We start from the raw sequence: 24141 nt of genomic DNA, 5'->3' as shown, positions 1-24141 counted from the left end.
ATCTTGTACAGCAATTAACCACTAGAAAGAATGCATGCAATGTGTGAATTATTTTATTTTTTTGCAGAACCGAGGATTGAAGTCAGGCCCTTGCGCTCGCCAGAGAAGCACTTATTCCACTGAACCATCTCCCTAGCCCCAATGTGTGAATTACTTAAACTGTTCTTCCAATTTGATTTGAAACTGTCTCATTGCTATTTGTTTATCAATAAAATTATGGGGAAAAATAATACATTGCATACTGTTGTCTTTGTAGTATTCATAGTACAAGATGCAGACATGGGGCCAGGGAGATGGCTCAGTGGAATAAATGCTTTCCTAGCAAGCGCAAGGGTCTGTGTTCAATCCCCAGTTCTGCCAGAAAAAGAAAAAAAAAAAAAAAAAAAAAAAAAGCAGACATGGTATCTTGTCTAAACACTATTAGTTCAAAATTTTCTTCTCATTGAACTTAGAGAAAGTAGCTATATATCTATGCTATTTTGTATATAAATAAATATATATATTTATTATAAAATGGTCCTTCATTTATATCCCCCCCTTTTTTCCATAATTTTATTGAGAAACAAATAGCAATGAGACAGTTTCAAATCAAATTGGTAGGACAGTTTCAATATATCCCCTTTTTTTATTTACTTACAAAAGAAAGGGCTACAAGGATAGCCAACAATTTGGCCCTCGCCCTTCAAGGTCAGTGAGGAATCAGGACATAAGGGAACCTGTACTGTAACATCCTGTAACTCAGGGTGTCCCAATTTTCTGATCAAGGAGACTATAGGGCCACAGAGGAAAGTAGTTGGTGATGTAGAATGTGCCTAAGGAGAATCACATGGAGAGAAAACATTCTCTCAGGCTTTCACAGAGAGCAAACTGGTCAAGCAATGGCCTTGACTCATCCACATGGCTGGCACTGACAAAAGATCTATAAACTGCTATATAGGGTTTAAGGGTAAGTCCTGAGGGGAGTTGACTGACCTTGTTAGATACGAAAGATACATTTCTTGTTGTACAGGTGCTTTATCTTGTTCTTAACTATCCATCAGAAAAGTATAAAAAGTAAAGCCATATTAATATGCAGAGCTGTAAAAGGCTCAAGTCAACAACTTCTGACATTGCCTGTCATGGGGATAACGCAGTACTATTACAGGCTACTGGACTATATTGGATTATTCTGCTGAATTCATGCTCCTGCAATATACAAATGGCAATGGAATACACATCTTGTTGCACTGATTTTAATTCCAGGTTTCTCAACGCTTTAAGCTAAAAGTGGGCTTCTGACATCTCATCCCCACATACAAAGTAGGAGTTGATTTTCAGGAGACCACTGAAATTTCCTATAGCAGTCTGCAGTGTGTGTACAGAAGAAAGGTAAAAAGAGGAAAACTCCCTAAGTAGGAGTTGCTTTTCACATTTTTACTGTGACAGTTACATGGTTATTTTTTTGAAAGTATTTTGATACATTTAAGAAAACAGTTAATGTTAACTTTAGAAATGGGAAGAAAAGAGGCTGAGTCAAGAAGAAGAGATAAAGTCAATGAATATAATCAAAACTTGTTATACACATGTACCAATTTATCAAAATGAATCACATTATTCTGTATTATAATTATATACTGATTTAAAAAAGACCAAAGTACTTCCTAATATTTGTCATCACTTTTAGCACTTCCTGTCTATAGCTTACCTACATAAAATAATAAACAGATATTTGAAGTCAAAGATTAAAGAAACTTACTCTTTTTCCAGGAGGACCTGGTGGGCCTGCCTCACCAGATGGACCAGGAGGACCCTATAAAATGTGCAAAATTTTTTTAAGAAATTGGATAGGACTGTATAAACTACATAATTCCTCAATATCTGAACGGAGACTTTTTTCTCACTTACCCACATCGACCTTTCCTAATAAGTCAGACACTTAAACTTCCTCTAGGCAACCAGAGTTATAGACTCATATGCTCGCTTTGTTTGCAGCTGAAAGGAAGTAAGCTGATATTCCTACTATGTAAAACTCTTGTCTTTTTAAAAAATGCTAACTTGTTCCTGACAAGCACCCAATATCTGTACCAATTAATCCATGTGGGTAATAATCTTTCTATTTCACATAAATTTGTGAAACCACAAAACTATTACCTTTATATTTTTTTCTGGCACAACACTATAATTTTTCTGCCAAGCTGTACAGAAAGTTCTGTGATAAGATCTACCAGTACTATCTACACAAAATAAGCCTACATCTCCAACAGCAAACATAGTGGACACAGCTCTAAACATAAAACTATGTTTGGCATGGAGTTGGCCTGGCCACTCTCTTATTCCTTAATCAACCCACAGGCAGAGCACAAGTTGTCATTTATCAATTGCAGGAGAACAGGTTATACCACACCATGCCATGCTCATCTAGGCTCACAAGTTGCATAATTTATATCAATGAGGAGCTACCACATTGGCTTGCTCTCTCTATTTCTCTCTTTCCTTCCTTCCTTTTTTCGTTCATTCCTTCCTTCCTTTCTTCCAGATTTTAAATATAATTTTCTATGTAACACAAAGGACACATGTTAATATCATTGGTAGGATGTAACTGGAATTTCATTAGGAAGACCTGGACTATATACTATATTTGAATTCACATCAAGAAACACTCCATGAAAGATTGACTTCAGATTGGAATTCAAATATATTTTCAGGAAAATGTCAGCAAATTCAGCGGTACTATTGAAAGGTTGATCATTTTAAATTATTTCTGTTAAATAACTTGAAAGTCACTTAAGATTAAAACGAATTATTGCTCTTGCTTACCGGTTGTCCAGGATCTCCATCTTCACCCTTGTCTCCACCAACACCATCCTGACCCTGCAATCAGCAGTAGAAAATGAACTTAGCTATTTCTCCCTCTATGTCATTTTTATCAGGGAATAAAAGCTTCAAAAGGCAATCCTAGTATGTTCTGAGATAAACTATTAGCAGATGGAGGAATAAAATTATTGTGCAGTTTCTAAAGAATGGTGATTTCACTATTTCCATGAATATTAACGAAACTGCTACTAAATCAATTGAAAACACACAGTGTATTTTACAGAAGCAAAGGAAAAAATGTAATTAGCATGCAAGGCCAATGCATCCTTTCGCTGCAAATAAGCATGGTGTGGTTTGACATAGTGTGCATATTATGAAAATGACAAAGAAGAAAGCAAGAATCCTGTAACTTTAAAATAATAATGTTAGTACTTGAACAACTTGTTTGTACAACTTGAAGTCTGAAAAATTAAGTCAGATGAAGTGCATATTCATGCAATAAGATCTAACAGACTTTTATGGAGTGATTACTACTGTCTTCTTCTGCTGTTCCTTTAAGAGTTTTGTCTAATCATTATAAATGATGACATGGGAGTGCCCCCCACATGGGTCCTTTTTCCCACGATACTTACTGCAGGGCCAGGCTCCCCAGGAGGACCAGGATCTCCGGGAAAACCAACAGGACCCTGAAATGATGTGTTCAAAGGAAAATAAATTAAAAATAAATTTTCATAATGCTGTGATATTTTGAAATTTAAGAGGTTAAAGTCAAGCCAAAGGCATTAAAATGCTTGTGAATATATGAAATGAAGAAAAGCCAGCCGCACTAATGATGGTACAGGATATCATGGTTGCTGTCCTTCTATCAGAAGGTCCAAAATAAAATGGCCACAGGTGCTCACCGGGTTGCCCTTGGGGCCATCATCGCCTGGCGGCCCCTTCGCACCAGGAGGTCCAGCAGCGCCAGGTGCGCCCGCTTCTCCTTTCTCTCCTCTCTCTCCCTTGGGACCCTGTATAAGGAAAAAAGGTACCTTACTAGCATTAGTAACAGTGCTCACTGGCACATGGGCCACGCAATTCTTTGCTGTATTAGTGGGTCTTGCGCTCAAAGAATGCTTAACAGCATCCGCTGCCTTTACTAACTAAATGCCAACAGCGACCACTCCTCCCTCTTAGGTCAGCTGAAACATCTCTGAACACTGCCCAACGCTTCCTGGGCCAGGCTGAGTGGGAGACACAAACTCCTATCTGGTTGAAGCAAATCTGAGATAGACCACAGCAAGTCTAGCACAATTCATAAATAGTTATTAGATGGAGCAAAGATTATTTTGTCTTTTATGTAAAATTTATCAAAGTTAGTGAAGAGCTTATAGTTTTAATGCTTTTACTTATGCAAATATATTTTTAAAATCTGTATGCAAATCTAAATATGTAAAGGTACGCAGTGATTAAACAACAGGTTCTGCATTATGATTACCTTCCATGAATTGCAAAGTGAGTGACAAAGCAGATCATAGGTAGGAATTAAAATCACATGTTTAAAATGCTTTGAAAGAAACTCCTAATTTGGCACCCGATGCGGACAATGAGACAGCACTTACCCCTGTGCCTGCTTCACCAGGTGGCCCTGGATTCCCTGCTTCTCCGGGTTCACCCTACAGAAAAGAAAAACTCAAATGAGGATTAAAACACAGAAGTGTTTGCAAAACTGCCTTCAGCTATTACCGCCCCATTTTAGATTGTCCTTGAGTTATTATTTTGTTCAAAAGGCATCAAAACATCGTTAAAAAAGGGAGCTTCTGGTATAACTGACTTCAGTCTTTGTAATAAACAGGTGAGAAATGAGAATATCAGACACCCCGGATGCCACAGTGCCCAGGAACGGCCAGCACACTGACCAGGTTAACAGGTGAGCCCTCGCAGCAGACAGCTGCACACTGCCTAAGAAAATATGCGACATGCAGAAGACAGCCTCAATATTCACATAACAGCCAGGCTTACTGATTGAATATTTCAAATTACTTTACGAAATATGAATTTTCTTGTTCTTTAATACATCATCAAGTAATTATTATGTTAATATTATAAAATGTTTAGTAGAGATCTAAAGAACAAAGAGTAAAACATCGAAGGCAGTGAGATATTAACAACTGCTGCATTTGAGGGCATACATGTCATAACTGACAGCGTCTATAAGCTCTGGGTTTAGATGGCAAAAGTCCCTAATCTAGCAAACTAATAAAACCCGCCACTGGAAGTTTTAGCTACTAAAGTTCATAGCGAAGGTCGCCTACTTGGAAATCATAAAAAGTGGAACAATGTGTTCAAGCGACACTTAAACTGAAGTAACGGAACACATGAATGCACTGCGTGCAAATCATCCGTGTTACCAGTTTGAAATGGGAATTGCTACAAAGTGAAAAAAATAATGAGGCTTATCCATCCTTTAATTTCATTTTTTACAGTTTCAAAATGGTTTAGTAAGAGAATTACACAATGATTAATACATCGCATACTGTTGTCTCCATCGTAGTTACTCAGGATACAAGTTAGAGGCATAAAATAATGTCCAAGCAACATTAGCACAGGCCTTCCTTTCAATGAACTGAGAGAAACTAGCTCTATGACTACCTCAACTATCTATTTATGAATATATATATTTTTTCTTCTTCCCTTTCATTCTTTCCCTTTTTAACCATGACAGTTAGTCTTTTATTTGAACAGTTTCTGCCCAATTCACAAGATATAGCATACATTTTGGATCTTACTTACTTATTCAGTTCCTCACACTGAGGAGACAATATGACGTTTACATATTTGGGTCTTATTCATTTCATTATGAGTATGGTCTCAAGTTATATCCATTTACTTATAAAAAAACTCAAGTTTATTCTTCATTATGGCTATCCTCCACTATATAAAAACACATCTTTTTTAATTTATTCCTCAGTTGATGGTCATTCTGGTTGTTTCTTTTTTTAAATAATTTTATTGAGAAACAAATAGCAATGAGACAGTTTTAAAACCGATTAGTAGGATAGTTTCAATAATCAATAAATTGCATATTGTTGTCTTCTTAGTGGTTATTCATAGTACAAGATGCTTTAATTTTTAACTCTGACATTTTCAGTATCTCTGGCACAAGCTCACTCCTGCTTAACTGGTTTGAAATAAATTATGTTAAATATAAGCATAGTCCCTGAGAAGAGATTTGTGTGTACAATAATCCTTATTCACTAAGAATGTGTATCCATTTTAACTTCTTAAATTATGTACACAACAGTGGAAGACAAGTATTTTCCAGAAATGTATTAACAGTATTACTGTGCAAAATTTTTTTTCTTCTCTCAGAATGAAAGGCAGAAAGTTCTAGTGTTCTGTATAAGATTTACAAATAAAATATTCCTTTTATATTATTTTTGAAGAAAGAAATCAATCATCTATCTTTGGATGATGGAATGATATATAAGCAGCGTTTCTTCAACTGTTATTTATATTGCTTAAATGCAACAAGTAGTCTGTCATTCAAATCAACTGTAACATGTCCATCTTAAAAATATTATATATGAACACATATAATATTTATTTAGTACTATAGGACATCCATTGAGAATGTTAAGCTATTTTGTTATGTAACACATTAACCAGGGTAATACTGCAGGCAACTGCAACCAGAGGAAAAGAAAAAAGAACTATTGTTCTTACTGAGGCTTCATGTGACTTTATGTTACCTTGTCATCCTTATCAATTATAAATTTAAACTAACAGAGATTCTGAAAACATTCTTCCATTTTGAAATGGGGAAACATTTAAAGAAGAATATTTTTACTAAAAAGTTTCTATTTTAAAAACAATATTTTAAACTGTCCAAAAGTATATGGTAAATTACATTTATGTATATTGCAATCAAGTCTGAGCAATATAAATAGCATTTTTCTTTTTTTTCTTTCTTTCTTTTTCTTTTCTTTCTTTCTTTTTTTTTTTTTTTTTTTTTTCAGAACCAGGGCTTAAACTCAGGCCCTTGTGCTTGCCAGTCAAGTGCTTATTCTACTGAGCCATCTCATCAGCCCCACAAATTGAGATGGATTATTTTTTCTTGGCTGGGTCAGGCTGCCTTAAAGGCAGGTCTGCTAAGGCAGGTGGAGGTGGGGATCAAACGCTGGTATCCTGTTCCTGACTGCATTTGCATGAGCAGGTGCTTAAACAACTGAGCTAACCAGCAGGTCCCCATAAATAGCAATTACTTCAAATAATATTTTGTAACTTGTGTCATTTCAAATCTTTTGAAAGTGAGGTCAAAATGAAAAATAAAACAATGCTAGGACATATTGTATAAAATAAATCTGTATTTCTAATATCAACAATATCACTCAATTCTCATTTTATGACAGTAACTGCTATAAACTATATTACATAAAACATGAAGGAAGCAGTAGATCATAAATTTATCTTTATCATCTGGCCATTTTTTAAATGAAATCTTTTTTTATGTATTTAGTACAGGGTCTACAGGGTCTCAGTACATAGATCGGACTTGTGGTGATCCTCCTGTTTTCGGCCTCTAAGAGCTAGGATTACAGGCGTACCATGTCCAGTCTCTGTCTCAGCACGCCCTGGAGGTGGGGCTGGCATGGCATGCAAGGAATCGAACTCCGGTCCCTGCGCCTGCCTAAGCAGGTGCTTTAGTCTGCTGAGCTATCTGGCCATCCCCATTGGGCCATTTTAATCCACTCTGCAACATGGTTTTTTCCATAAAACTTTGTTTGGAAAAAAAGAATGAAACTAATCTGTATGTCCAGAATTACAAAAATGTATTAAAAATTAAGGAATTGTCTTTGAATATTTCTTGTTTTGAAGACATTTATGAAGTTCAGAGATAGACACAGCAAATAAGCTCTATGTGAAAAATAAGTTAAATCTATTTGCACAAACTGCAGCATGATTAAGGATATTACTTTCTTCTATTTTCATTGCTAACAAATGGAGTACATTTTCCAAAACAGAAAATAAATTAATAGGTAATCCAAAATAAACGAATTTCCTAAAATTCAGTCAGATTCCAAGCTGATATCAGAATTCTATAACCTATAGCAAATATATTACAGCGGATGCTAAAAAAGAACATTAGGACTATATTTCTATCCTGCTCTTTGTTACATTAATAAGTTAAGAAAATAAAAGAAAGATGAGAATGTTGTGTTGTGTCATTTAACTAAGTTCAAATCGAGCACACTGAAAAGGAAACAGTTAAGATTATCAATCTGATCAAATCATCCTCATGAGACACCAAACTGGTGTCACTCCAGAGGCTTCAAATTAAATGAAAACAATATGACTTTCTCAAAATAGACATCTGATACCAGGGCCTGTCTTTAAGAATTTTTCAGAAGAAACAGCATGAAAAATGCAAATGAAGTACTTAAAATCATTCCCTCTGTACTTCAAATCTCTAAGAGTCATTTAAGAGAAGCTTCAGAAGGCCAGAAAACTGAAGGCTCATTCCCACAACTTTCGGACAGCAGCAGTGCTGCGGGGAAGAGGCAGAAGGCGAGGGACTGTATGAGGCTGACAGCACTGATCACCAGGAAGCGCTTGGAGGCTGCCCCACACTGCTCTTTCCAGGGCAAATGAATTCAATGGTAAGTGTTGTTTTCAAACCCAATCCAACCACCAGGTCAGCTTAAGAACAAAATTTTCAATTAAAGAATATGAACAAATAACATTGTTTTTGCACTAAAAAATAGGTAATTTTCAAACATTTTCTAACTTAGCTGGATGTGGTAACAACAAACCTTCTGTAGTTCTAGCACTCTGGGAAACTGAGAAAAAAGACTGCAAATTTTAGCCTCGCCTGGGCAATTTAGCAAACAAGAAATATCCCATAAAAAATAAATACTAAACAAAGGGCTGGAGATGCTAATGTAGCTCAGTCCAAAGGTTTTAGGATCATTCCCTAGTACAAGAAAAAATAAAGACTATAAACAGGGACTAAAGAAAAAGAAAATTGTAATTTAATTGTAATGAAGAATTTTGGTAGTTAATCATATGGGATAATGGTAATAGAAAAATGTGAGTGCAATGGAAGAAGTAAATGTTCAAATAACATTTTAATTTCATTATCTATTTTGTGTAGGGTTAAATTTTTAATTAAAATCAATGAATTTGAATACAAATTAAAATACATGAAAAATGTTTGTATTAAGAAGCTGAATCACCTTTAGAGTATGACACAATTTGCACCACTTTAATAAATATCGAATTCAGAAACTTTATTTTTTTCTCTGAATATTTTATAGCACATAATTTCCTTACAACTAGTGATCCTACTTTTTTTTTTTCTTTCTTTCTTTCTTTTTGGTGGAACTGGGGATTGAACTCAGGCCATTGTGCTTGCCAGGGAAGCACTTATTCCACTGAGCCATCTCCCAGCCCCCCTTACAACTAGTAAATAAATTATTTAAAAATCAAACAAACATCCATGTTAATTTTCTTGCAATTTCTCTTAATACCTGATCAGAAATAGTGAAATAAGAAATAACTAATTTTGACATTTTAATGTAACAAAGAGGCACATTGGGATGAAATCATTGTCTCCAGAAAAGTTCATCTGAACTCAGATATTATTCCATCAGCCAACTATTTTGAAAAATGTCAAAGACAGGTCATAGTATTAGTAATAAAAACACAACCCAATGCATGAAAAGATCAACGACTCATTCCTCTGCTCTGTAAAGGATTTGGTTTCCCCGTAAGTTAGTTGCAGCAAACCACTTTCTTTCTTCAGTACTAAGTACATTTTACTTCCATCTCACATTCATGACTTTAGTGATTCTAATGTAATCACCTTCTACCAAAGTCTGTGATGAAATGACTAAAATTCTTCCTTTTCTGAAGTGTTGGAGGACTGAAACCCAGGGCACTCCACCACTGACCTTCACCCTCGTCCTTTCTACTGCTGTATTTTAAGCAGCTCTTTCCAAGATGGACCTGCTTTGCGATCCTTCTGCCTCAGACGTAGCAGGGCTAAGATGAGAGGTGTGCACCACCACTCTCAGCTTGGTTACTACAATTTTTTAAGTTTCTACTTTTCTACTTTACAAAAGTGTATAATGACAACATAAGTATCACACAGCTATTAAAGGAAGTAATTTATATGTGTCATTCTGTTTGATGTCTTGCAATTAAAAGAACGGTGTCTTAAAAATCATTTTAAGTTGTGTAAGTACTAAATGTGAGATAAGTCACATAACCAAATGGAAAAAAGTCTTAGAAAATGTTGATCCAAGAAACACCTGAAATACTGTAAACATTGGCAGAAGACATTAGCTTCTATTATGTCAAATTTTGTATCATTGATTTTCTTACTTTTTCTCCAACACCACCAACTGAGCCAATAGATCCTGGGGGTCCTTGAGGTCCCTGCAATTTAGAAAGTTGTACGGTTGTCCTTATTCTTCCAAAAAAACAGAAAGTTAATGAACATAAAACTAGATTTTTTAAAAAGAGAATATATACATGAATATTTTGAATAATTGGAACATTAAAATATAAAGATGACTTTTATTGAATTATCAAAGGCATTTATGCAAATAATTACTCTATCACATTAATTTTTAAACATGAGCACTGAAACAATAGTGGAAACTTTCCAGTGTTCTTCATGCCTGTTGAACACGGGACCATGACTGCAATCTCCCTGGGCATGGACTCCTTAGGCAGCTTTACGAGTGGATCAGTATTATGACACTAGGAAAGAATTACATAATCCATAGGAAAAAGCCACCTCCCCTTATAAAAACTGCTTTTGCCTTGAATTATTTAAGGTGAACTAAAACACCAAAGCTTTCTTAGGCCAATACCTCATAAAACACTTATTCGGGCCTGGCAGAATTAGAAGCAGGCAGAGAAGAGCAATGAGAAAGCCAGCCACGTGAAGGGCACATACACATTCTCATCACCAAAATACAGAGTCAGGAGATCTGCAAAGTCTAGAAATTCACTAATCATAACAATAAGATAAACATGGCATTACTTTTCTAAGCCGTACAAGGTTGGACCAATTTTCAGGCATGGAAAATAGCCTTTTTAAAAACATATTTGGTACAGCGTCTCGCTATGCAGCTGGGACTCCTACTGATCCTCCTGTTTCAGCTGCCCCAGTGCTGGGCTTGCAGGCACGGGCCACCACACCTGGTTCTGGAGGCTGGCTCGTCGGGTACAGGAGAGGCCAGCACGGCATGCAGTACCAGGGATCAAGCCCAGGTCTTTGCGCTTGCCGGGAAGGTGCTTAAACCACTGAGCTATCTTTCTAGTCCAGAAAATAGCTTTTTTATACAAGTGAGAGGAAACATTTTACATGGTGAGAGGTATACTTATTCACATATTGCTCCCACAGATTTTACATGCTGAAAACAGAACAGGCAAAGCCTAAGGACCAGCTTCGGCACAGTTAACAGACAAAGTGCTTGGAGGACAGATCTGCACTAGCACAACGCCAGTGACAGACCATCTCATCAGGCCGTCTTGAGAGATGAACTCAAGTTTCAAGAATTCAACTATTTATTGAAAAATTATCATACGTGTGATAAGTCTAGGCACCAGACCAGTCTGGCTTATCATATACAAATTATATTTCTCACTCACTAATGAATATATCTGAATGCGAAATATGTCTATTTTATATTTGTACTGACTTGTTCCCTACAAAGTCTGTTTCTTCTATGATTAAGGCGAGTGAATAGATAATCCTTCAGTTCTCTTGCCCTTCTAACACTGAGAAATTGCGTAATTATCTGCATGATATCTCAGGAAACATCTGCCATTAAATAACACCAAATTTTAAATTCAACTTCAAAGTAATTAGCGTATATTTCCCAATCTTACATCAGCTCCGTTGGGCCCTTGAGGGCCTCTTGGGCCAGGAGGACCAGGTGGACCCTATAAAAGATAAATAATGAAGTTTACAAGGGTAAAAGTGAAATGCATTTCTATTTTTAAGAAAACTAAAAAAAAAATAAAGCCAGTAAAATCATAGTCAGTGAAGCCCATAAGGGTTATACGTTATTATTAAAAATACAACAACATGCTATTAAAAATTCCTTTTCACATAGCTATGAGGACATAGTACTTCAGAAAAAAACACAGCTTGACAAGGAATCCTATGGGTAATGTCTAGAATAAGGTATTCATAAAACAACTGGAAATCCTAGTGATAGAATACAATAGAAAGTATAAAAAACAAAGTAGGGACTAGTAGAATTAATAGGATCACTGTTTTATTTATTTGTAACTTGGGTTGTGGTGTGCATGTGTGTATATGCATGTAAATTCTTCAGTTCTACATCGTGGAATTGGAAATAGTAGTTATGTAGTTGCACTCCCCAAAGTTTCTCTTCCCTGTGTGTGCAATAAAATCACCTCGGGGCACAGTTTATAAACTATCAATGGCTGTAATTCCTTCCCTGAAGGCTGTAATTACAACAGTGTGCAGTGATGATAGCGTATTAGGGTTTTGTAGAAGGCCTCAGCGTGGCCTGATGTCATGCTAGAAAAGCTTTCTAGTTGTTCTTATTATGACCAAATTAAGAAGATATCAGTGAGATATATCTCTGATTCCTAGAACCTCAGCAGCCACGGCAAGAAAGGAGCTAGCTCTGCATCAGATGCTACCTGAAAGCGTTCATCATCGTCTGAATCGACATTTATTATGCATTCTTTACAATTAGCTTTATTAAGTATGAGATTTATCTGAAAGGTAAAATCTAGGTGTGGTCCTTAAAGACAAAAAAACGCAGCACAAAAGTGTGAGAACAGTAAAGGACCTAAAACTTTGGGGCAATGGAGACAGACAGGAAAGAGCAATTAAGAAATGTGTTCATTATGTTTCACTATAGATTTCCATTACTTTGATAAATTATTTTTATGTAAAATAGTATTTAATAAGCAAAGAAGTATATTTCAAATTTGATGTGAAGTATTATTAGAGTAGAAAGACAGAGTTAATACAAGTAATTTCAATTCATAGCATTTTAATAACAATAGAGTTCCTTGTTAAATTTATATTGTTTGAAAAAACAAGAGTTTATTCTGAATACTTTCTACTTAGAGAAATCTCGTGAGCATATGACATATTATTTACCTGTTCCATGTCAAAGTCCAAAGCTAAAGACTAAGAAATAACATGTGGAAATTCAGTATACATATTTCAATAACGTACTGAAGATAAAAGTAACAATATAAGAACCAATGAAGTGAACTGAAGAAAGGATATTCACTAAAGGGATTAATAGTATATTTAGTGATTTCCAGATCATCACTGAATGACAAAAAGAAAACAGGTCAGCACAGAAAGCGTCACACTCCTAGGACCACACAGCCTGCCAGCGGACGCTGGGCTACGCCAGCTAGAGACGCAGCCATGCTCCGCGCCCGCCACTCACCATCGGGCCAACGTCACCATTTTCTCCTTTCTCACCAGGGGGGCCTGGCAAACCCTAAAACAACAGAGTAGAGCAATAAAAGTCATCTATGTATTTAAATCCATACGCTTGGTGAATTTCTGATGAAAATGTTAAATAAATACATGGAATCTATGGAGACTTTAATTTGCTAAAATACTTCTATTACAAGTGATAAAATCTTACACCAATATTTACAACTTAAATTTATGTTTTGTACAATATTGAGCCATTTAATTTTTGTTATAATACCTAAATACACAATTTGATTTTGGTATTATGATAATAACATATTTCTTGTTATCTATGTTTTTCAATGTTTGCACTGTAGAATTTCAGATGGAATCTAAGTAAGAAATGAAAATCCTTGAGTTCTTTCCCTGCTGACACCTATTGATTCTTTTGCTGCACTGCAGTGGTTGGAGTTAAGAGATTATGACCAATGATAACAGACATAATCTACTTATTACCCTTATGTGCATATACCAAAAGTATTTGAAAATGAATTTCAAAAAGCAATACCTTTGTGCATAGATGACTTTTGAGATTTTTAAACTATCTTGCCTTACACCTCTGTCTCTGTGTGTGTGTGTGTGTGTGTGTGTGTGTGTGTGTGTGTGTCTATTTTTGCCTTTTTGAGACCATATCTTCCTAAGCAGTGCAGGCTGGCCTGGAGCTCACTTGGCAGCCCAGGCTGATCTTGAACTTGCTGTAATCCTCCTGCTTCAACCTCCCAAGTGGAGTGTAGGGGTCAACAGTGTGCACCGCCACGCAGTCTTCTATTCCATGTTTGAATATAGGCAATAACCCACGAAAATGTTTTATGATGTACTAATTCCACATAGTTTCCAGTTAGGAGACTGTTTCAGTGACTATATTTTCAAAGTTTTAAGTATACCATATACTCATTTTCATGAGAAAATCTTAGTCACTGCTTCATAATGGACAGCACACACACATGTTCTGTGTGTTTGTTGCTTGTTTTTCTTTAACATAAGTAAGATGTTTAAAAAGAGATGGTTATTTGTACTTTCCGATCTGTTTCCATCCTCTGAGAGTCACTTCTGGAACTGCAAACTTTTTAGAAAGAACTATCCAAGTAATGCTTTCTGTATCTTTTCTTCAGTCTGCCCCAAAATTACCAGAAGGTGACTGCTAAAGTTTTAGATTCCTAGGCCATCTTCAGAGTCTATTTAATTTATGAAACACAGGAACTTAAATACTTGAATATAAAAGAGGAGTTTAACAAAAATGGCATAAATATTTTTAAGACCATTTCTTTAAGACCATTTTTTTTAAGTTATGGGCATTTTAAATTAAATACAAAACTTAGTCAAACATCACATACCAGAACAGTCAGATCCCATTTATTTTGTTCAAATTTCAACTTTTTTGGTACCAAGAGTCTAAACCATGACCTCACACTTGCCAGGGTCAACACATTTAGTACTTACTAAGCGAGCTGATTTAAACCAACACATTGAATGACAGGTGCACCTTGGTTAATAGGCTTTTGGGTTGGTTTTTTGTTTTGTTTTTTTTTTTTTTTTGCACAGGCATATTTTCTTTCTGTGCATCATTATTCCTATCAGTTTAAGGAAATTCCAAACAGTAATTTTTTAAAATTACTTTTCAATATAGTTTGAGTTTGATTAAAATAGAATGTTCTTATTATTAAAAGTAATTGAACAAATCCTGAGGGCATTTCACTGACCTTCTCAGACCAAAAAGCTACAACTCTTGTTGCATAGGTCCTGCTTTACCTTGGTCTTAACCATCCAGCAGAAAAGTATGAAGACGAAATTATAAGAAATAAAGCCATGCTGTTAAGTTGAGCTGTGGGGGACTCAGGTCAATAATTTCTGACATTGCCAGTTAAACAGAAGACCCAATGCTATTATGGGCTACTGGACTCTTTTAGAATATTTTTCTGAGTTTACACACCTATAATATTCAATAACGGAACTTAGAAAAAATGGGGTATACAGATGAATGTCCATTTTGTATCTGTGTATTCAAAGTCGTTGGGATAGATATATAGTTACATTCTGTTAATGAATAGAATGATTTGTTCTAATGGTGTTTGTAAATAGGATCACAAGTCCGCATCTTGTACAGCAATTAACCACTAAGAAGAATATATGCAGTGTATTATTTGTTGAAAAAAAAATAAAAAAAAATAAAAGTAATTGAGACATAATGAGACAAATTCTCTTGCTGCAAGGAACTAAATGTGCGTAATGGTAGTACAGTGTTAAGCAGTCTTAATGTGTCCTAAACTTTTACTAGGGAGTTATTAATGCATGGAGAAATTTTCTTTTTAAAAAAATATTTATTTACTTGTATTCTTTTACTTTTTATTGCTTTGGTACAGCATCTCACTACACAGCTCAGACTCGTAATGATCCTTCTGTTTTCAGCCTCCCCAGTGCTGGGATTACAGGTGTGCACCACTGTGCCCAGTCTAAAATTTTGGTTTTGAATCAATGAATTTTTTCTCTTTATTGATAACACCAAAGATGAACTTAGGTTAGGAACTCTGACACACACTTTCCTATGCCAGCAGACAGTGAATAGGCTGAATACAAAGTAATTTACTGTAAGTGGTGGCTCCTTATTATTTATACACATGTAATTGCTAATATTTATTTTTCATGAAGACCCAACTGACAGATATAGAACTCTCTGTGAGCAGGTTAGTTGCGTTAGCTTCTGTTTAGTTTTCTAATTTAAAGTGGTAGTTGTGGAGAATACAATCAATTTTTTAAAATACAATCAATTTTTAAATGACGATTTCTTGAGTCATTCTCATCAAAGAATAATTTCTTTGTGAAAATAATTTTCATTGACTATTTGTAACCATAAGCTATAGCGAACCATCTTTTAACCATAGGTACTACATTCCTACGTGAAAATTCAAAGAATTCATAACAATTAAATAAATAAAACTCACAAAATTCGATAATACACTATCTATAAGCCATCCAATTTCAATGCCTTTGTTTTCAAATGTGTTCTTATACATATCGATAAGTAACATTCATGACTGCTCATTTTTAATTGGTTAACAATAATAGTTACACATAACAAATATGAACATAGTCTTTTTCCACTGTGCAAGTATAAAAACTATTTTGCATTAAAATAAAGTGGGAAATTAGAATATGTGTACTGATAAATGTCCATTTAATACTTAACAATAATTATATGATAATTTATTATATTGTATTTATAATTAATTTCTACAACTATAGATGGAAGAATCAAACCCCAATATTTTATAATTTTATTATAAAATAAAAATCGATATGTATAAGAACACATGAAAATAGGGAATTAAATTATAAAAATTTTATATTTATATACTTTTTTAGATCATCACAAACTCTCAGGTACACTGAACTAGATGACTTAATTTATCTCTCTGAGGTCACTAACGTGTGTAATACCCACCTGGTGCCTGTAAGTTACCTACAACACAGCTCTGTGACCTGCCGAAGGGCCCTCAGGTGTACGCGTGGCACCGCCTGCAGGGCGCGAAGGCAGCAGCGGAGCCCTGGGCCCTCCGGCCTCCACGCAGCAGTGAGCGCCACGCCGCGGGCCCCAGGAGGTGGGTGCTGCCCGCGTCCGCCTAACCCCTCGTAAGATGTGTCTCAGCAACAGAGCCACAGCTTGCAGTGCTTCTCACTGTCCTATTTCTTCTCCCCAAAATGCTTTATACAAAGTATAAATTATAATTCTGAAATAAGTTATTTTACTAGTAATCTATTACTTACTAGAAGTAAATCTTTTACTACTGGTTTTTAAAATTTTCCTACTGTTGCCGAACATCTGCGGTTGGCAATTGCTATTAACACCTTGTAATTTCTCCAAATGCTTTTAAACTTCGATAGTCATCTGAATTATAAACATTCCTGCTCTGAGACATACTAAAGAATGACTCTAATACGTTAGCTTTAGTTATCTATCTGCAAAACTGTAATTCATTTTTTAAACAAAATGGGAATAAAGAAAAACATGTGATACCTAAGGTGCAGATGAATAGCAGGTACCGGAACCAGGCTTATTTTCTTCAGAAAAATTAATGAAATTTTAGTATATGTGCTGCCGAAGTGAGCACAAATTAATGAAATTTGATTTAAAAAAAAGAAAAAATTTGAAGCTCAGATGTACATATAAATAAAATAAAATACTCATTCTGACTAAAAATTGTTCCTTCAGAGAAAGACAAAAAAGTTTTGTTTCCCCTCCACCAATGAAAGTTAGGGCGAGAGAGAAATCTAGTGTGAGCAGTCTGAGAACACCTTACCTGGAGACCTATGGGACCAGGAGGTCCTGGGAAACCTCTGGCACCCTCGTCGCCTTTTTGTCCAAACATGCCCTGCTGTCCCCTGGGACCTGGCTCACCATCGCCCCCCTAGAGAACAAACAGTAAGGGAATTATCACATACAGCAAAGCCATAAGGACGTACTATGGAAGCATGCTGCCCTTTCTAAATCATTAAAAGCTAATTTATTTGAGAATAACCAAGCAAAATGTAGACTAAAATTTCCATTCTTTTACTGTAAATATGCCACTCTTTGTCTAACATTTTTTTTTTGTTTCAGGCTGTGGTTGATTCTGACGATCAAACATTAAAAATGGAATAACAAATTCCTAACGAGAAAAATATTGTTCAAAATTTATTGTACATTGAGTATTTTCAACTAGCTATGCTCTATTTTCAAATCAAGTCACATTGTTTTTGCTCATCAAGGCCATCTGTTTAGCTACATTAACTTAAATACGATTCAGCGTCAAGCGCAGGAACAAAGGCACTGCCTCACGAACGCCACTGGCTGTGTGCTGACTCATAACTACAATGACGAAGCAGTGAGGCTCAGGGTCTGTGCGCACAGTGAGTACTTACAGCAATCCCAGGGGCGCCAACTGGCCCTTGGAGGCCAGGGGGACCAGCAGGACCCTACAGAGAGGTAAAGATCAGGCATTTGGCAACAATCCAGGAAAATCTCAATTCTATATAGCAAAACCATTGGCTGATTGCAAACTTATTTCAGAGTCATTTGCATCTGGACAGGTCAACTGTTTATTTTATAACTTGGAGACTCATACATTCATCTATGAAGTCAATTTTAACTTGACAACTAAATCTTGAAGATTGCAAAGTTCTTAAAAAGGAATTGTATGCTAACCTAAATCATGCTGAAAATTCATATTTGAATTTTTTTTTTTTTTTTTTTTTTTTTGGTGGAACCGGGGATTGAACTCAGGCCCTTGTGCTTGCCAGGGAAGCACTTATTCCACTGAGCCATCTCCCCGGCCTGAAAATTCATATTTGAAAAAGTTTAAAACATGAGTTTTTTCATGAAATATGTATAAGTCAGAAGCAACATATTTTTTGTATACTAACTTTTAATAAACATCAGGATTCTGAGGATTCTATATAGATAAAATATGATTAGGAAAATTTAAAATGTATGTACACACATGCCAACTGTTACAGTAAAGGTAAGTCTTTACTTTGAACACAAGATCGCACAAGTCATTATGAGTCTTACGTGCACAGGTATTTCTTAGCTACCTTATTTTCTTATTAATTCATTAACTTACTATGTTAGGAACATATTAATAAGTCCTTGGGGCTTATTGCAGAAATTAAAGAAGTCACTGAAGCAAAGATTATGAAAATGTTGTCCAAAAATACCTGAGAGCCACTCGTATTTCTTCAAGCTCAGAACTACGACCCCAAAACTCTAAGACATTACTGTCCTTGCACCCAGCACAGACGCCCGCAGTCAGGTGCGAGGGCAGCCGGGGCAGCTGCCGGGCCTAGCGCCCGTGAGCCGGCAGCGCAGCAGCATCGCGCGGCGCTCGTCACCAGGCGCTGCTGCTCGCAGGCGCACAGGCGGCCACGCTCGGCGTGAAGCGCCTGAACGCCTTCTTCACCACGTAAACGCCTTCTGTACTATGTACAAGTCTTCTGATAATGGCGCGGCCAACTCTCGCAAAGATGCACGAAGCTCTCTAGCATTACACTGAAGTCACATCGCTGGCCAGGCTACAGCTTAAACTGAAATCGCAACCAGTAATTTTACATGGAATATTATTTCCATTTGAAAGAGAATAATCATAAAAATTTATTATTTAGACTTGGGAATCTGGCAGGAATATTACTGAAAATATAACAAGGCAATGACTTCAAAGGAAACAACTGACTGCATTTTGTATCAGTGATAAAATTTAAACTTTCAAGGTAATTTAGAAATTTTGAAATCTTGTATTTCTCACTATGGGTTTCACAGCTTCCCATTCTGAAATATTTTAATGAAATAATACAAAGAGTTTACTAGTTTGATATCAGAATTCATATTAAAGATGATCTTTATGAAAAACCAGCACTTAGCAAATTTCTGTGTGTAATCAAAGAATATCCAAATTTAAGACATTTTTTAGACATTTACCCATTTTCTAATTATGTATCTGCGTGAGTTTGGATTTAAATCAAAACAACATGTCACTGTAGACTTGCCTGAGAAACAAATTTGAGAACACAGCTTTTTCTATTAGGGTAGAAACAAATAATACATGCTACTCTTTGTACTGTACATATTTGCTTTGAGGAAATACAGCTATTATTCATCAAATGTATTTGCTATTATTTTAAATAAATCAATATAAGAATACTTAAAATGTCTTTATTGTAAATTATAGTATGAAGACCCACAGAGACGACAAGCACTTTGGTGCCCTGAGACCTGCACAAAACCTACGAGGTCTTAAGACAGAAACGTACAACGATTGATGGCTTAGCAGCTAGGCAACCAGGCACATTTACTTAGAGCTTTTAAAGAAGAAATAACATTTCTTCAAAAATGGCTCTTCTTAAATTCATGTTATTTTTAATTAGACAAATATGTGTGCTTTAATGCAATTACCTCCAAGTTGTTTTGTAACGTTTGTACATTTTTCTTTGCTAGAAACATTCAACTCAGGATTTTGCAAGTCCGTCCTAATAAGATCTCTTCTCAACGTTGTAAGTTAAGATATTCAGTCATTTCAGCTAAGTGGGTGTCAGAATTATGGGTGAGCCAAGGGCAGAAACGGAACTGTTTGCTGGCAATAACCGCCGGGAATGATACATAAATCACTGTACTACATAAAAGATATACAAATGGACATCACTTTCCCACTTTGGATTCCTTCTGGAAAGAAGATACATGAACACTTAAAGACAAATCAAAAGAACTTTAGAAAGTAAATATCTATAGAGGCTAAAGTTCTGAAGTAGCTATCATCACCAACCGTGGTTGATACAAAATGAAGGAAAAATTTCAGATTACTAGAGTCACATTTAAAATGGACAAGTATGACAAGGCTCTTAAGAGGCAAGAGTGACTATGGTATTTGAGTGAGAAACAACTTATTTTGATGGATTTATTATTTGCTAAGCAAAACAAGTACCATACATGAGAAAATATTTATTAATCTGCAGTCCCATAAAATTTAGCAGTTGTATTTATTTAGATACACAAACGTATATTTTTTCATAATCACGTGGAAAAAGAAGCTATTTATTTATATTTTTACTCTTATTTGCTAAAGTGGAGATGATTTTAAAAACTTGTCAATATCAGATGTTACTTAACCACATAAATATAAAGCCTCAGAATTACAGTGTTCAGAATTATGCAACCACCAAAGATAATAAAATACTTATATTAAAGCATTTGGCTAGTTAACCAAGTAGTACTACAGGAAAATATCCATGGAAACAGCAAAAGGTATTAAATAAAGAACCAGTCTCAGTAAGTAATTATCAACTCACATTTTCTCCTTTGTCACCCTTGCTGCCTTTTTGTCCTGGTTCGCCAATTTCACCCTGTATTTGAAAGATTTAAATTAATCTCTAACTCGTCCCACGTGCCCCTGCAACATCTCATTAGCGCTAAACATGAATGAACTTTAGTGCTCAGTGACCCTGCTTCAAGTGTAAGCTCCGGGTCTTTCTGCTCCTGACTTTCTGGTACTGGCCAATACACAGACAAATCAAGTCAGTTTCATTTTTGCAGAATACCGACACTGACACATAATTTAAATACTGGACTATATTGAATTATTTTCCTGAATTCATGCACCTACTATATTTAAATGGCAATGGAATACCCTTCACTGACAAAACTAAACAAAAAAGGATACAAATGAAGGACCATTTTGTATCTGTATACACAAAATAGGATAGATACACAGTTACTTTCTCTTAATTCAATGAGAAGAAAGATTTGTACTAAGAGTGTTAGGACAAGATATCCTGTCTGCATCTTGTACTATGAATAACCACTACGAAGACAACAATATGCAATGTATGAATTATTGAAACTGTCCTACTAATCTGTTATGAAACTGTCTCATTGATATTTGTTTCTCAATAAAATTAATGAAAATAAATTTGTCTCTTATACCATTATTATAAACCGATAATAAAAGTATGTTGATTTACAGGCAAATAATCATGTATTACTCAAAAAGTATTTTTTCTCCTTTTCTAAATATTAAATGACACATTATAAGACTGCTGATTCACAAATGTTTTATAACATACTGTAATATTTAAAATACATGTAATTTGGCACAGCCCTACACACTGAATAAAAAGTTTAATGCTGTATAATTTAGGAAAGGGAGCACATCAAGTGAGTATGCGGCTCATTTGTAAGGCTTAACGTGCAGTACCTTAGATATGGAAGCTAAATATGTGCATTATATTTTTGTTATGTACATTTCAGCAAAAAAAAAAAATGTCCGTTACTATTGTTTTCTTATTCATTTTTTTTCTTATATATTATTTAATATAGGCCCAACTAATGCTTAACCTCTAAAACAATACTTCTGAGCATATGGATGGTGCAGCAAAATTCACAAAAGGTAGTTTTCCATTGGGATCTAAATCTTAGAGATGCTAATTACAGAATGATTAGGGAAGAAATCGTGCTTTCTCACAAACTGCGCACACAGGGCCTCTGAGCACCAACCTTGTCTCCATCTTCTCCGGGAGAGCCCGCAGGACCAGCTGGCCCTGGGAGCCCCACAGGACCTTGAACACCGTCTCTCCCTGCAGGGCCTTGGGGACCTTTCTCTCCCTGCATGGAAAAATCCAGCAGATCAATAATTGGTATAAGAAACCAAAGAATCAACTATTTGCTGATATATAAAAATTAGATTGGCAAAAATAAATTACTGAATAATTCTAAGAGAAAAAGCTCCAACTACGATTTGGGAACAAGACAGACCACTGCCCGCTGCGATCATTCATGACAGCCTAGGGCCCACAGAACTCCCCAGCGTCAACTGTGACTCTCCCTGTCTAACGCACGCCTCATAAGCAAGGCGCGGCGCGGCAGATGCCAGCGCTGTGGATCCTGCCAAGCCTCTCCACGTCTTCCTCCTGGGCACCACTGGAGCCACGTGCCGTGCACGTGAGCCCAGAAACTGTGACATCCACCTGCGCTGCCCAACTCTGCAGGACGTCTGACATGGAACACGGCCCTGCTTTTAACAAAGGCTATAGGGATTCTTCGGAGATTGGGGATTTTGATTTTAATTCCCAGTTGCTTCTCCTGATTCAAAACAAGGAGCTTACCTTTCCTGCATTTGTTCTTTCATTTTCACCCTGCTGACAGCCATTATTTTTGTGCTTATAAATGTGCCTTCTTCTCATGTGATTTTAAATACACAGACTTGCCAGTGCACACAGCTTCTATATGCTTTGCAGACAAGAGGCCGCTTGCGAGCAACGCTCCGTCTGCACTGACAGCTGCCCCGCACCCCAGCCTCCCCTCCTCATGGCTCCTGTCGGATCAGATCAGCAAGGGCAGCAGATCCCCTAAGAGCAGAAAGCCCGCCATGAGAGGAACGTGGAGGGCTCTGGGCTGCATTTCCTTAGAATCAGCCTGAAGCTGTACCGCAGTACTGCTCTCCGGAAACATTACTTTTCACAAAACCAATTGCTGGTGCCAAATGGGTTGGGGAATGCTGCTAGAAAGCATCTTTTCAGAGTTTAAAATGATTTTTATTTCTTCAGTAAAATTTTCATTCATTTTGAGTAAGACAGAGATTCTAGGTGCATAAAGTGCGTCTCTTTTCTCTTGTTAAACCCGCCAGCAATCCACGCACCCTAGGTTCTGCCTCGCGTCACCCCTTCCCTGTGGTCTCCACCCCATCTCCTGCCTTCACACTGACCACTGTGCATGTGCTAAGTTTTACAGCCCTTTGCTTTCCTGTGCATTCCTGCGCACAGGGGTGGCCCTACGGCAGCGCACGCGGTCAGGGCCCACCCCTCCGCACAGCTGTAGTCAGCCTACCCTCGGCCACGTCCAGCTCCTGACACAGGCCTCCTACTTCACCTCTCAGGGGCACGCTATTCTAAAGTACAAGTGCTCCTGGCGTGAACCATTACAATTATTTGCTACCTGTACCCATATTGATTAGGCTTAGTGTGACCTACCATGACCTGGCTGTCACCTGATCAACAGCTAGTTTATTAATTAATGAAATAAAAGCAAAATATCTATGAAATAGTTAAGTTATTGACCACTTAACTGTCCACAATCCACACGTTTTCATTTTTCAAAATGTAACAGTATCATATAAAACACACCCTCGGGCTGGGGGTGGCGCAGTGGGCAAGGGCCTGAGTTCCATCCCCGGTTCCACCTTGGGCTGGGGTGGCGCAGTGGGCAAGGGCCTGAGTTCCATCCCCGGTTCCACCTTGGGCTGGGGTGGCGCAGCGGGCAAGGGCCTGAGGTTCCACCCCCGGTTCCGCCTTGAGCTGGGGGTGGCGCAGTGGGCAAGGGCCTGAGTTCCATCCCCGGTTCTGCCTTGGGCCGGGGTGGC

The 24141-nt window shown here is 36.7% G+C and overlaps 1 protein-coding gene and 1 pseudogene across 1 annotated transcript in view; one reads left to right on the top strand and one right to left on the bottom strand.

Moving 5' to 3' along the window:
• The window catches only part of LOC105742932, a 13332-nt pseudogene extending 12054 nt beyond the window's left edge, over positions 1-1278 (top strand).
• The window catches only part of Col11a1 (collagen type XI alpha 1 chain), a 229240-nt gene that overhangs the window by 40069 nt on the left and 165030 nt on the right, over positions 1-24141 (bottom strand). The window contains exons 44-55 of the mRNA XM_023721700.1: positions 22281-22388; positions 21077-21130; positions 18161-18214; positions 17560-17667; positions 13233-13286; positions 11677-11730; positions 10159-10212; positions 4395-4448; positions 3696-3803; positions 3426-3479; positions 2797-2850; positions 1736-1789 (exon numbers count right to left, since the gene is read on the bottom strand). Coding sequence (XP_023577468.1) covers positions 1736-1789; positions 2797-2850; positions 3426-3479; positions 3696-3803; positions 4395-4448; positions 10159-10212; positions 11677-11730; positions 13233-13286; positions 17560-17667; positions 18161-18214; positions 21077-21130; positions 22281-22388 — 810 coding nt within the window. The remainder of the gene's footprint in view (positions 1-1735; positions 1790-2796; positions 2851-3425; positions 3480-3695; positions 3804-4394; positions 4449-10158; positions 10213-11676; positions 11731-13232; positions 13287-17559; positions 17668-18160; positions 18215-21076; positions 21131-22280; positions 22389-24141) is intronic.

Source organism: Octodon degus, unplaced genomic scaffold (assembly GCF_000260255.1).
Source record: "Octodon degus isolate 3935 unplaced genomic scaffold, OctDeg1.0 scaffold00084, whole genome shotgun sequence".
NCBI classification, from domain to species: Eukaryota; Metazoa; Chordata; class Mammalia; order Rodentia; family Octodontidae; genus Octodon; species Octodon degus.
Note: the sequence above shows the minus strand (reverse complement) of the source record. Positions and strands in the feature narration are given on the sequence as shown.